Here is a 14,237-nt window from a genome sequence, read left to right as displayed (position 1 = left end):
TGTTCCCTTCTTCCTAAATGACAGTCAACACTTCCGGTGTTCAATCTGTTGAGAGATTAGAACCATGAGCTGGCTCACTAATGATCGATCCATTATATATTCATAATTATCAGCTTAAAGGGTTCAGTCTGAAGCACACCGTTTTAGCTTGTGTTTCAGTCCTTTGAAAAATGGCATTTGGGGAAATCAGCAGAGGTTTCATTCAAACTCTATCTGGTCCAGAGAGCGATTCGATAACTCTCCACTATGGGGTTTCTTGCACTTCCTCTGCAGCACTTGGTTCTGGCCACTGTCAGAGATAATACTACATGAGCTCCTGCTCTGATCTGGTCTGACAACTCCTAACGCTTGTGTCTGTTTTGCCCAAATCAAGCAGATGCACTTGTATTGTTTTGTATTCACAAAAAAATCCCAAATCTGTATAAAATCCTTAATACCAAATATTAACTTACAGACAAACATCAGGTGCACTAAATGTAGAAACAACGAGGAGTCCTTGTGGCACCTTAGAGACTAACAAATTTATTTGGGCATAAGCTTTCGTGGGCTAAAACTCACTTCATCAGATGCATGGAGTGGAAAATACAGTAGAGAGGTATAAATACACAGCACATGAAAAGATGGGAGTTGCCTTACCAAGTGGGGGGTCAGTGTTAGCTTATGCCCAAATAACTTTGTTGGTCTCAAAGGTGCCCCAAGGACTCCTCATTGTTTTTGCTAATACAGACTAACACAGCTACCACTCTGAAACCTAAATGTAGGACTACAGCATACCCCCATGTTGATCAATATAAACAGACACACACACATCTCTGCATACACTGTCCATGTGCAGACTCATAGAAAAAACACTGAAAAATGTCTGAATGGCAGTGCCTTCCGAAAAATGATCTATTTAAAAAAATTAACCATATATATCAAGCTTTGTGCATTTCAGTTTATTTGGATTTTAGTTTACGAATGTGGTCATCTCACCAGGATTACTCAGACTGTGACCTGGGATGAAAGCAGTAGTGGGTGAGAAACTTAGCCACACCGAACCAGACTGACAAGCTAAAACTTGCTTCATCTCAGTCCCTATATATATATTTTTATATGAAGATATTTATACCTATCTCATAGAACTAGAAGGAACCCTGAAAGGTCATGGAGTCCAGCCCCCTGTCTTCACGAGCAGGACAAATTACTGATTTTGCACCAGATCCCTAAGTGGCCCCCTCAAGGATTGAGCTCATAACCCTGGATTTAGCAGGGCAATGCACAAACCACTGAGCTATCCCTCCCCCACACCAGTTTTAATTTACTTGAACATGTCTTGATTCATTTAAAAAAAAAAGCGGGGGGGGGGGGGAGAGACAGGGGGAGAATGATGGAGCCCCGAGGGGATTTTCATGCAGGAATGTTTATCAATGTGTTACTGCAGGGTTTACTCAGAATGAAAATCTAAGGCCTGTGCGTTGATATATGACACACAGATGGATTTGTGAAACTTGTGGAGCTTGTAAAACAGCATTTTGCTCATAGAAGGTCTAATCAAATAGTCACAGTGGAATTAATGAGCAGTATTTTTCAGCAAAGCACTGTTGGTTGCATTTTGCCCTGTACTGCCAGCCGCAGTGTTAAAATGGCTTCAATAAAAAGGACAAGCACAGGTACATATTCCTCGGCTGCAAGAGGGAATGTTTTCTTAATGGGCAAAAACATAATTTCATTTAACCAAGTGACAAAAACCAGGAGTTTGTATTAAAGTCCTGATGCATTCAAAATGAAAACCAATGAACATGTGCCCCCGTGACATAGGATGAATATGCTGTTCACGTAGATGTTGTGAGCGTATTTCCGTTCTCCCTGTTCAGTAAGCATAGTATAAAATGTGAAATCTGGATACATCTACTGTGACCCATCCCGAAAGATTGGAACGGTTGCAAAAAGGAGAGCAAAGAGCAGCTACTTAGAGTCCACGGATTCAGGGCCAAATTCGGGTCTCAGATACACCTACAACTGAGTAGCTCTGTTGACTTGAGTAGTGACTGCAGGCTTACACTGGTATAATTGAAAGCAATGGAATGTAGCCTGCAGTATGTAATGTATGTGTATGGAGTGCATTCTCTCCCCGCTTCAGCCCCTTTGGGCCACAAAACTACCTGATCTCCTCCAGCAGGAAAGGCATCAGTGGTTTCTACACGACCCCTTTACTCCCATACAGCCCCTGGTGCAGGGGGTGTGCCAGGGAAGGAAGGGAGCACAGCCAGACCACTCTTGCAGTCCCTGGCTGATGGACATCTGATTGGGAGCCATAACCAGCTGGTGTAGATCAAAGCAGCCCTGAGGCTGTTCTAATCTAAACTACACCGGGGCTTGGGGCAGTGTAGAACCAGCCCTTGGATCTGGGAGCCACAGCCTGTGTTGTGAGTCTCAGGAGCCTGGCCCCTTGCATCCCAGGGAAATATCACCGCAAGGAAGGGCGGGCAAACTACCAAAATTGCCCTCCCTCACGTTTTTCGGGGGGGGGGGTTGTGTTTTGTGACCGGTGCCCTGCCAGTGTAGGCCTCCAGAGTGGCGGTTGCGGGTAGTTCCCAGTGACGCACCCTCCCCTGGAAGATTTTCTGCCCAGGCGTTCCTGCGCCTGGGTTGATGCCAGCAGAAACTACTTCTGAATACGGCACGCATGAACACACATGCCAGGGCAGGCAGGGTCAGTGCTGCTCTGTCCTCTCTCCCCATTCTCTGAACCCAGCTCCTCTACCTCCACCATCACTGCTCTCTGCAGAAACCTCATTGCTGGGGGGGCAGGATTGGGATGTCCTGCGATATCAAAATGAAATAAACCAGTCACCCCCCACATCTCCTAAGCCCAACCATTCCTGCCTTCCTCCTGTTGATCTTCCTCCTTATGTCGCTTCCCAACGGCAATGCTATGAATTAGAATTCTTTAAATCTCGGGGAGGGGAGAGGGTTTAAACAAAAACCAAGCTTTTGAGCCCATGTCCGCAGACAGAAACCGACAGCCGTAGCGATATTCAGCTATATGGCATGAAGGAGGGTGTCCATCTGCGTGTGGAGGAATGCATTGCAAGCTTCCAATCTCATCCGGACAAGTGAGGTGTCAATCAAATTCTATTAGGCTGCGAATGCTCATGCCATCAGAAGAATTTGGTTGAGAGCCAGATCCTCAGAAGGTATAAATCAAGCTCCATTCAAGTCAATGGAGCTACACAGATACACGCTAGATGAGGATCTGGCCCTATAATTTGTAAGGAATTTTAACTGGTTACAGGACGCAACTGATTTAAGAGGGAGGACAGAGGGTAAAGAGGGAAAAGATGCTGTGTGGCTGATTTCACTTAGATGCATGCATTTGCAACGTTAGGTATATTAGGGTAAAGATGTCAAAAATCCACGGTGTAGGTTGTCTCAGTCCCCACTACCCTGAGTAATGAGCTAGTCTTCCTTGAAACAGAAAGGGGAAGCGTGCCACCAACACCTTCCCCATAAAACTCCTGCTGTGGTTGGAGATCAAGGAACAGGTCAGGGAGCGCTCACAACCAGCTTCCCCATGAGAGCTGAACCAATTCTTGTTTTTTCAGGTCTGTGGCTGGACTGACAGCTCCGGGGAGAGGAGGGGAGAGGTGAGTTTTGTTTGATTAGACACAAAACCGATTTTTTTTTTTCCTCCGCAAAACAAAAAACCACAACCACTTCGGTTGGGTGAAACGAAATGTGTTCAACAGTGGTTCAAACCAACGTTTTGTTTTGAAAATCTAGTTTTGAAAGGGAATGTCAAAACAAATCATTGACATTTCTGGGTTGGTTTTCCAATTGTTTTAGATGAATTTGCAAATAGTGTTGGTGCATTTTTTCAGTGAATTTCATATTTGGCAAACAAAAAAAAGTCACCCAGCTCTGTTCCTCCGAAACAGCTCTGCAGCTGCCCCTGGGATTATGCGCCACCTTATGTGTATCTTGTTTTCAGATTAATTTGGTATTAATAATCATGCTAACTTTATTTAAGGGATTCAAGCAAAAATAATCATCTCACTAGAGATTTCAAGGCCTGTAATCATCTAGTCCAGTGGTCTCCAAGCTTTTTTACGCCCAAGATCACTTTTTGAATCCAAGGGCAACCCAGGATCTACCCCGCCCCTACCCCAAGGCCCTGCCCCACTCACTTCATCTCCCCCCCCCCCCCCGTCGCTTGCACTCCCCCCACCCTCACTTGCCTTCACTGGGCTGGGGCAGGGGCTTGGCGTTCGGGAGGGAGTGCGGGCTCTGGGCAGAGGGGTTCGCAATGTGAGAGAGGGCTCTGGGCTGAGCCTGGAGCAGGGGGTTGGGGTGCAGGTGGGGATGAGGGGTGCAAGCTCTAGGAGGGAGTTTGGGTGCAAGAGGGGGCTCCGGGCTGTGGCAGAGTGTTGGGGTGCAGGAGGGGGTACAGGATGCTGGCTCCGGGAGGGGGCTCAGGGTGGGGCTTGGGGTGCAGGAGCAGGTTCGGGGTGCAGGAGTGGGTATGGGATGCTGGCTCCCGGTCAGCGGCGGGCACAGCGAGGTTAAGTCAGGCTCCCTGCCTACTCCGGCCCCACACCGCTCCCAGAAGAGGTCAACGTGCCCCTGCAGCCCCTGGGGTAGGCGGGAGGCACGTGGCTCCGCATGCTGCCCCTCTCTGCAAGCACTGCCTCTGCAGCTCTCCCGGCCAATGGGAGCTGTGAGGGCGGCACTTGCAGGCAGGAACAGCACACGGAAGGAGACCCCTGCCCCCACGCTCCCGGGGCCGCAGGGCTGCGCTGGCCGCTTCCGGGAGCGGCGTGGGACCGGGATAGGGAGTCTGCCTTAGCAGCAGCCCCACTGCACTACCAGAGATAACGATTGACTGGGAGATCCTCTAGGATCGACCAGTCAATCGTGATCGACCGGTTGGGGACTGCTAACCTCCTATATAACATGGCCACAGAACTTCCCCAAAATAACTCCTAGAGCAGATCTTTTTTTGGGGGGGGGGAGGGCAAATACACTCCTGATTTAAAAATTGGTTCGGACTAATTTCCCCACCTCCACTGAACAAACCCACCAGTCCAAATTTAATTCCTAAAAAACTTCTCGACTAACTGGTATTCCAGACGGGCTATTTTCTTTTCACGGGTTCACACAAACAAAAGCTACCCAACTACGTTATTGTGTATTTATTTGTGCATCCGACACACAGGCTCGCCACCAAAGAGTCTGCCCATCAAAGCCAAGACAGACAATCCCAACCTACAGCTGTTTCCAAGGTAACCACTGCCTAGGAAATAAGCAGGACACAGCGGAAAGAATTTAAAATAAACCAACAACCCTCATGGTTTTACTTTAAAATTTCTCACTTTAAAAACTCTTTAAATTAGAAAAATGAGTCTAAAATACTGCAACAGAAATACAATGGCCCAGATTCTCAGCAGCACCCAGCAAACTGCTTGCAGCTCCTGAGGGCCAGGATAGGTTCTAGGCTCACTCAATCTCCAGCTGGGACATCACTGACATACAGCAGCACCCTGCCCACACCCTGTCCTCTTGGCTACATCCTTAATATGCCCCCTTTGCCGGGGCACAAAAACCAGCTCTCTCTGCACTATACCTGGGGAATGTCCAGAAGGCCAGATCTGACGCCTTTATGGTCCCATAGTGTGGGAAAGAATCTGGCGCAATACCAAATGGATAGTAATATATTTGTACTTTCCTTCTTACTGGCTCTCATGACGGGAAGGAGTACGTAATTTACCAGAGGCTGTGCCTTGCATGTAGTAGCATGTTCCAGCGGATACTCACTGGAACATGCTACTACATGCAGTGGGACTCAGGAAACCTCGGTACTATTCCTGGCGCTGCCACTGCCCTGCTAGGTGAACCAGTGAGAGTCACCGCCTCGCTCGGTGTCTCAGTTTGCCCATCTGTAAACTGGGAAGAATAATACTGACCTCCTTTGTAGAGCATTTTGAGATCTACTGGTGAAAAGTGCTATGTTGGAGCTCGGTATTATTAAAACGATTTCCCAGGGAGAAATTTTACCTCTTCTGGAGGAAGCTGACCAGCTATGCATTCCAGGCCTGACTGACACACGCACACACACACACACACACAGGGTTATGCAGTGTTGTTCTTATAATCAATTATTTGTATTGGGATTGTGCCCAATGGCCCTAAATCAAGATCTACTGTGCGAGGACCTGTATAAACATATAGAGAGAGTCCCTGCTCCAAAGAACTTACAATAGAAAAAGACAGAAGTAGATACAAGGTAGAGCACTCAGGAGGATGCCAGGCACAAGACATGTCAGAGAAAAAGATGTGGAACTCTTTTGTTTCCGATTTGTTACCAAAACTTAGTTGTATATCTGTTGGGTGGGGCACTTGGGTTTGAAGAGAGGGAGAGGAAGGAATTCTGGGAGGAAGACAGGAGGGTGGGTAAAGGGAGAAGGAACTTGAGGACGAGGGCAGCGAAATGTGGAAAAGAGAAAGAGACCATCTCAGATTTCCCATAGGGGAACAGCATTACTAATTCAGTGTTACCTTCCGGACCAGTACTGGGTGTCTTCATGAAATATTTAGCAGTCATGGCAATGACCCTACACAGAATGAGACCATTGCTCACCCCTCCCTCGGGGATTGGCTAATTAAGGGTACTGCTTTGGAGAGAATCAAAGGATCTGCCGGTTCAGCCACTGTGGCACTGGAGTCTTAAGACTTGAAACCTCAACTTGTCCCTGATCAGAATAGATGGGAGCCTTGCTAGATTCAGCCCCTTTCCTCCTCCTGCAAGGATCCTGGATACCTGGTAAGAAGAATTCACCAGGGCCACCAGGTATCAACAAGGCCCTTGCTGTGAAGGCTGGAATCTGCTGTTTGTGGTACCCATTGCATGCCATCCTAGAGGAAATTTAGGGCATGTCTACACTAGAACTGGAAGGTGTAAAGTGAAGCTCCCTTAAGAGCCCTTATCAGTGGTTGCAGTCCCGTCCCCCCCCACACACACACACTTGCACCCCATCTTGGTAGCAGATTCCCTCTGATATGCAGCCCAGGGACAATTTACCATGTGGAAAGGACTTCTAAATTCCTCTGTATCATTGATACATTCTCTCCGTGATGGGACCTGCACACTGAGGTCACCAGAAAAGTTCCCGTTGACTTCAGTGTGCATTGGATCACACCCTTCTTTATGGGGTCTAGGAAATAAGCAGCACACAAGTGCAATGAAACCAAAAGAATTTGGGAAGGCCAAGAATTATAATGGCTCATTAATGTCCTGAAGATACGTGGTTGGCCCTGCATGAACTCTGAATTTGAAGAAAGAAAGAAAAAAAGTATTTGGGAGACCAGGTCTGTGAAAGCTCAGACAACCACGCCACAATGGGTTACAAATAGCAAGGAGGCACAGGGTTTTGTTCCTTGTGGCGGGAACGGTCTATTTCTATTCTGTCCTCTCTGTCCTTCAACGCAGGGAGTGAATGTCACCCCTGCTGCCAGATGAGACGTATGAAAGACAGGGATGCGGCAAGAAAGCACAGAAGCCAGAAAATTCAGTTACGGGTCCCACCGCAATGGTAACCATGCCATTAGGCACATGCATTTTATAGCCACTCAAGTTAACATCATGTAGAGCAATTAAAAGTACTACCGATGAGCCAAGTTACAGCTGCTGCAGAAATCCTAGCTTTGAACTGCTTGACGTCTGTACACAAACAATGTCAACCGGGAAGTTTTATTAATGTTTCCTCCGTTAAATATAATGGCGTATAACACTAGACAACCCCCGCTAGGGAAGGTTTGTCCATAAACTGCCAGACAATTTACCTGCAGCAGAAGAGATAATACTAATCTTCTAACACTGCCCCTTCTAAGCACGTTGAAAACATTCTAGTCCGACGTGCTGCAAAGTGCCGATCTTTATCTCAAAAATGACTGTCAGAGTCCTGAGAGATCCACTAGGCACATGGCAAGATGGGAGATAAAATGCATTACAGAGCGCTAGCAGGCTGCAGAGAGAACAGTCCTTCATCACTGGGAGCAACAATCTCCCCGATCTCTACAGGAAAGGTCTCGAGATTTTCCGTCTGGAAAAGCTAATGAAAGCGTAACCTTCAGACTGCACAACTGTGCAGAGATATGGTACCTGATCCTGACCAAGCTGCACTCACTGCTATGAAGTGGAGACAAGAGCAGGTAGCCAGTGATGGAATTTCCACATTTCCCCATTCTCCTCCCACCTCTCTGCTTTCAATGTTTTGTCTACACGGTTTACATTTGTAAAGAAGAGAGCAGCAGCGATTTTTGGTGGCTGTCAGACATGCTTTGTCAGCTGTACCATATGCTATATTTGGGGAATGGGCTCTTTTATTGCAGCCTATTCACTGGATATTTTTTTCAAGCTTTCTTATGGACATCACCTTTTATGGACAAAAACATAATTTTTTCCAATTATTTGGTCACCTTCCCCCCACAAAAATATGGTAAGAAGTGGTCGTGCAAATCCAAAATTATTAGTTACACCTCGCTGCACACTATAAGCACACAGGTGTGCTTTTTTTTTTTAATGATTCCAAAGTGCCATATTTGGGCTTATAAGATGTCTCCCCCACGTATCCAAACATGTTGACACTAGAAGAATTCAAACACAGAATTCATCTGGAAATCTATTGTTCTCTGAGTGGAAGTCAAGCGGACAGTATTTCCACTGCTTTCCCACTGTAATCCAGGTGAATAAAATCTTTAATTGTGATTAATATTTCAAAAACACGTCCAAAAAAGTCTTATATCCTCAATAAAAAAATGAGGAACACTGAATGTTCTCCATCTGTGAGAAAATTTGCATATGGTTTTATCAAAGTGAGGATTTGCTATCTTTGAAATCACACTTAAGTACAGGTACACAAATGTAAAAGACATGTTAAGGAGTTATATAGACAACTGATGGACAAACAACTTGTGCTTGGACGAATGACAAAAGTGTTCATGAAAGTATGGAAAGAAAAATATGGAGGATCAAATTTCTGTATATCATCCTCCCCCCCCTAAAACAAAACTGGCAAGAAAGGGGCACTCACATCTATCTAGCTACAACTATAGCTCCCCTCACCATAATATCTGACCATTGCATAATCATTAATTGACCAGATTCTGAGCTGCTGTAAACTGATGGAGCTCTAGTGAACTTATGTCAATTTACACTAGCTGATCTGGCCTAATGAATTTTCTCAAAGGTTTTATTAATTGAAAGAGGGGAGGGCTAAAAAGAGGATGGAGGCAAAGGGGTAAATTTAAATAAGATCAGAACAGAATATCACATGTAAATCATGAGTGAAATCCTTGCTCCTCTGAAGTCAATGGTGAAACTCTGTTGAGTTCAATAGAGCCAAGAATTTTATAAAGAATAAAACCATATTATAAATTTAAGAAAACTCTGAGCTTATAATTAAAATCAGATAATTATTTGCCTATAATAACCTGCCCAGTCCCATTCCTTTCTACATTATTTTGCTGTAGTTAAGACAAATTCCTCCAATTCAGCAAAACACTTAAGCATGTGCTTAAACCCATCCATATTCAGCAAAGCCCTTACCTTCAATGGGACTTAAGCGCATCTTAATCAGGCCCTTACTGCTGACACCAAGGTTGCATCTTTACAGGGAGGAATGGGTTGTCATTGGATTTTCTTTTTAAAAGGGATCTGAGACCAAGTGAACTAAACCATTGTGGAAATCGTAATTTTAGCATCATATTGGTGAACAAAGCCACAAACTGTATTGATGCTTCGCTGCAGAATGAGTATGTGTAGTGCTGTTTAAACTAAATACATATTATTGAAACCAAATGATATAAAAAATCAAAATTAAATAAGACCATACAGTTTAACTGGGGGGGGGGAAAAGTCAGGGGACTCTTATGGAAAAGACTATTGCACTTTAGCTCATATACATGTTCATAAAGGGAGGGCTGGATGCTGTGGTTGGTACAAAAAGATGAGGTCTATATCTGAAAGCACAAATGTCTTAAAACGCATAATCTGTTCTCTCCACAGCGCATAACTCACCTGTTTCTGTCTGATGTTCCGCAGCTGCTGACTTGGATGAGATGAGGCAGGCATATTTTCCCTCAGGGTTTTGGTTACTTTGCACCCCTGCACTTTATAGGCCTCTGCTTACTTCCCCTCCACACACCCCAATGTCAAAAGATTGATATCCTTTTGCGTTATAAAGTTTCCTGTCTGGTTGTTCAGTTCCATATACGCTTGAAAGTGGAATTGCTGTTTGGAGTTGGAGGGAGGTTTTTGAAAAATCTAGGTCACGTACCATCAGTTTAAGTATGGTTTATTCTGTCAGGGATGAGATCGCCTTTCTAGAACTTCTGAGCAGATGTATAGATTTGCATATAGAGAATCAATTTTCAATTTTACTGCCCAGATATTAACTTGATAACGAGGGGAATTTGGAGGTTTATTGCCTATGAACAGGTGTTTTATTCAGCACATGTGCGCAGCAGCATTCCAGGGATGATCATCTTGCTTCTTGATTCGGTAGGTACCAGGACTTCAGGAATGTTTCAGATCTAAAGAACCATGCATCTAGGATAATAACTAATTTCTACTCCTAAATCTCTCTGGGATTAACTCTCGGTATGTGTGTGTGCGGTTTACCAGAGCAGCGGCTTTTCCGTGGAATCACAGAAGTTGGAACCATCTGGAAGGGTTACTGTGGAAACAGCACAGGATGAAGGGGGATGGGGCGAAGGGATACCATGACAACCTTTTGGGGTTTCCCAGGAAACCAGGGTTGCTATGGAAACTGCATCACTCAGGTCCGAATTAGTAACTTCCGCTGGAAGGTGTTTGTCACTTTAATCTTCTTGTGATAGATGCAGACACTTATCTCAGATGCATTGGAAATGGACAAAAATACCCCCCCTTTCGTTTCTAGGCTCTTGGTAGGTTTTGTCTGAGGCTGGAGTCACTTCAAAAAGCCCATTACTGGTTTAATGGGAGCTTAACTATCCTCAATCTGCCTTGGCATGATAGGATGTTCAAACGCTCAGGATGCTGTTCGGTTAGTCAATTATTAAACCTTTCCATGTGGGAAGAACATTTCCCCATACACACCATGCAGCCAGGAATTTTGGGTTGGATGAAACAATTCCATACAGTTGTGGGAGAAGGGAATTAGGAATAGAGAAGGGGGGCATTTTTCTGATTAAATCAAAACTGATTACACTTGGGTCTCTGAACAGATTAGAATTTCATAGACGATCTGGCTGGGGAAGAAAAGAAATCAAAGATGTGCCCATAAAGGACATATACCACACGTTCAGTATTAAGCATCATTTAACAATGTGGTAGCAGACAGAGATGCTTTGCAAAATTAAATGGTTATTCCCTCCCCTTGCCCTCCAACAGGCTCTGCAATATAATATTTTCTTCCCTTCCAACTCACGGTTTTCAGTCCAACAAGTGCGTGTGTGTGTGATCGGAAGGGAAACCGGCTACACAGCAACTCTTTGCAAAAACGAGAAAAGAGGCCGGCTGCCCACAAAAAAAACCCACAAAGCAGCCCTGCAACGTGTTGCAGAAAAAACACCTGTTTCAACGGGGAGCGTGTTCTTCTTTTTTGTCCTCTGATCTTTCTTTCCACAAACACCCCCATCCTCTTATCTTCTGATTATTTTGTAATCCTCTTCTTTGTTCTTTAAAAGGAATGATCTAAAAAATATAGGTGTTGGACAAGGGCGCACACAGACCAATGATGATGCATGTTCCAGACGATACTGATTACATGGTCACTTTGCATTATTATTATTATTTCAACATTTCCTCAGAGGCTTTTTTTTTTAAACATCAGTGAAGATCTTTTTGATGTTCACACAATTGGGATTGTTTGTAGCTGTGCAGTTGCCCGTCTTAAAGGCAGCCTGTTTGAATGCAGTGTTGTTGATGCCCCCCTCCTCTATCACCATGTACTCCGACTTGCTCAGGGTGGAATTGCTACGTGCCTTCCTCAACTCTTCCGTAGAGGAGAGGTGCTGGCAGCTCCCTACGTGCAGATATTGGGCTTGCTCCTCGCCTTCGGTCTCCCGGTGGTAGAAGTAGTTGAAATTGGAGACTATCACAGGCACGGGAAGGGCAATGGTCAACACCCCAGCAATGGCACAGAGGGACCCCACAATTTTGCCCCCAATGGTGATTGGGTGCATGTCCCCATAGCCCACCGTGGTCATGGTCACCACCGCCCACCAGAAGGCATCGGGGATGCTGCTGAAGCCTGAGGTGGGGTCATCCGCCTCTGCGAAGTAGACAGCGCTGGAGAAGAGGATGACTCCAATGAAGAGGAAGAAGATGAGCAAGCCCAGCTCCCTCATGCTGGCCTTGAGGGTCTGCCCCAGGATCTGCAGCCCTTTGGAGTGTCGTGAGAGCTTGAAGATACGAAAGACCCTGACCAGCCGAATGACCCTGAGGATGGCCAGGGACATGGCTTGCTGGCCGTTCCCCTGCCTCTCAGCCAGTTCCGTGCCCAAGGTGATGAAGTAGGGGATGATGGCCACAATATCAATGATGTTCATGATGTTCTTGGAGAAAGTGGCCTTGCTGGGGCAGGCAAAGAAGCGGACAAGTAACTCAAAAGAGAACCAGATGATGCACAGTGTCTCCACCACGAAGAAGGGGTCGGTGAAGGACGATACCATCGAGACAGCCGCGGAGGAGGAGTTGGTGAAGACATCCGTCGCCAAGGGGCCGCTGCTTGTGCCGAAGGTCCCCCCCGTCCCCTCATAGTCACGATCGTCCCTGAACTCAGGCAGGGTCTCCAGGCAGAAGATGACGATAGAGATGAGGATGACAAGGACCGAGACAATGGCGATGCCTCTGGCCGGCCCGGAGCTCTCCGGGTATTCAAAAAGGAGCCACACCTGGCGCTGGAACTCCTTGTCGGGCAGGGGCCTCTGTTCCTCGCGGATGAAGCCCTCGTCCTCCCGGAACTTCTCCATGGCCTCCTCGCCCAGCTGATAGAAGCGGATCTCCTCCGAGAAGATGTCGATGGGCACATTGACCGGGCGCCGGATGCGGCCCCCGGACTGGTAGTAGTAGAGGATGGCGTCGAAGCTGGGCCGGTTGCGGTCGAAGAAGTACTCGTTGCGCAGGGGGTCGAAGTAGCGCATCCGCTTGCGGGGGTCGCCCAGCAGGGTCTGGGGGAACTGGGCGAGGGTCTTGAGCTGGGTCTCGAAGCGCAGGCCCGAGATGTTGATCACCACCCGCTCGCAGCACTCGTGCTCCCCGCCGCCCACCGGGTGGTGGCCGGGGGGCAGCGGGACGTGGGCTGGTGGGTGGTCGTAGCGTTCTCCCGCCAGCAGTGGGTGGGGGTGCTGGGGCTCCTCCAGCAGGGGGTCCCCCCCACCCACCACCACGGTCATGCCGCCGCCCTCCTCTTCCTCTGCTTCCTCCCCCTCCTCCTGCTCGGGGCCGGGCTGGGGGGCTTCGGGGGGCGGCGGCTCCGTGTAGCCCGGGTTGTGGTGGCTGCTACTGCTGCCGCCGCCCCGCGGGTGCCTGTTGGAGGAGGAGGCGGCCGGCGAGCGCAGCAGGCTCCGGTGCTCGTCCATACAGCAGAGCGGGGCAGGGCAGCGGGGGGGCGCCGCCGCCTCGCCCGGCCGGAGAGGGAGAGAGACCCGCCCGCCGCCGCTGCCGCCAGCCGCCGCTCTAGAGAGGAGCGCCGGGGCTCGGCTCAAAAAATCCGCCCCCAGCCCGGGCGCCGCCCAGCGCCAGTCACTCCGCGCCGGGGCCGCCCACAGACCGCCCCGCGCCGGGGAGGGAGCGAGGTGTTGGGCCGGGACAGCCCGGCGGGAGCGCAGGTGGCACCCCGGGGAGAGGTGTCCTTGCAGCCCAGCCAGAAGCCCCAGTGCTGCTCCGGAGAAGGAGCCCAGATGCCTCCTAGGTGGAGGGCAGAGAAGCGTAAAGAGATGTGCATGGAGAGGGGCAGGTTGCCTCGTCCCAGGCAGGGCACAGCCCGGGGAAGGGGAAGCCTAGGGAGATGCCTGCTCCACAGAGGGGCTCAATCTAGGGGATGGTGAAGCTTAAGGTATGCCCATCCCAGGGGAGGCACAAAACCCTCCCGCCCAGGCCAGCGGGAGCCCACAAGGATGCTCAGGGAGATGCCCACCATGGCAGGAGGAGGAACACACCCAGCTCTTCCGGGGGAATCGCTTACTGATAATATTCATTGGAGTTGGTCCGA

At 48.1% G+C, this 14,237-nt stretch overlaps 1 protein-coding gene across 1 annotated transcript; it reads right to left on the bottom strand.

Moving 5' to 3' along the window:
• Window positions 1-11,844: 11,844 nt before the first annotated feature.
• On the bottom strand, window positions 11,845-13,605 carry LOC135878000 (potassium voltage-gated channel subfamily A member 3-like). Its single transcript, XM_065403523.1, has one exon. The coding sequence runs from the start codon at window positions 13,603-13,605 to the stop codon at window positions 11,845-11,847; it is 1,761 nt and encodes a 586-aa protein (XP_065259595.1).
• Between the last annotated feature and the right edge of the window lie 632 nt (window positions 13,606-14,237).

The sequence above is a fragment of the Emys orbicularis genome, chromosome 4 (genome assembly GCF_028017835.1).
Source record: "Emys orbicularis isolate rEmyOrb1 chromosome 4, rEmyOrb1.hap1, whole genome shotgun sequence".
Taxonomy (NCBI): Eukaryota; Metazoa; Chordata; order Testudines; family Emydidae; genus Emys; species Emys orbicularis.
The sequence above is the reverse complement of the archived record's forward strand: the minus strand, read 5'-3'. Positions and strand labels throughout refer to the sequence as shown.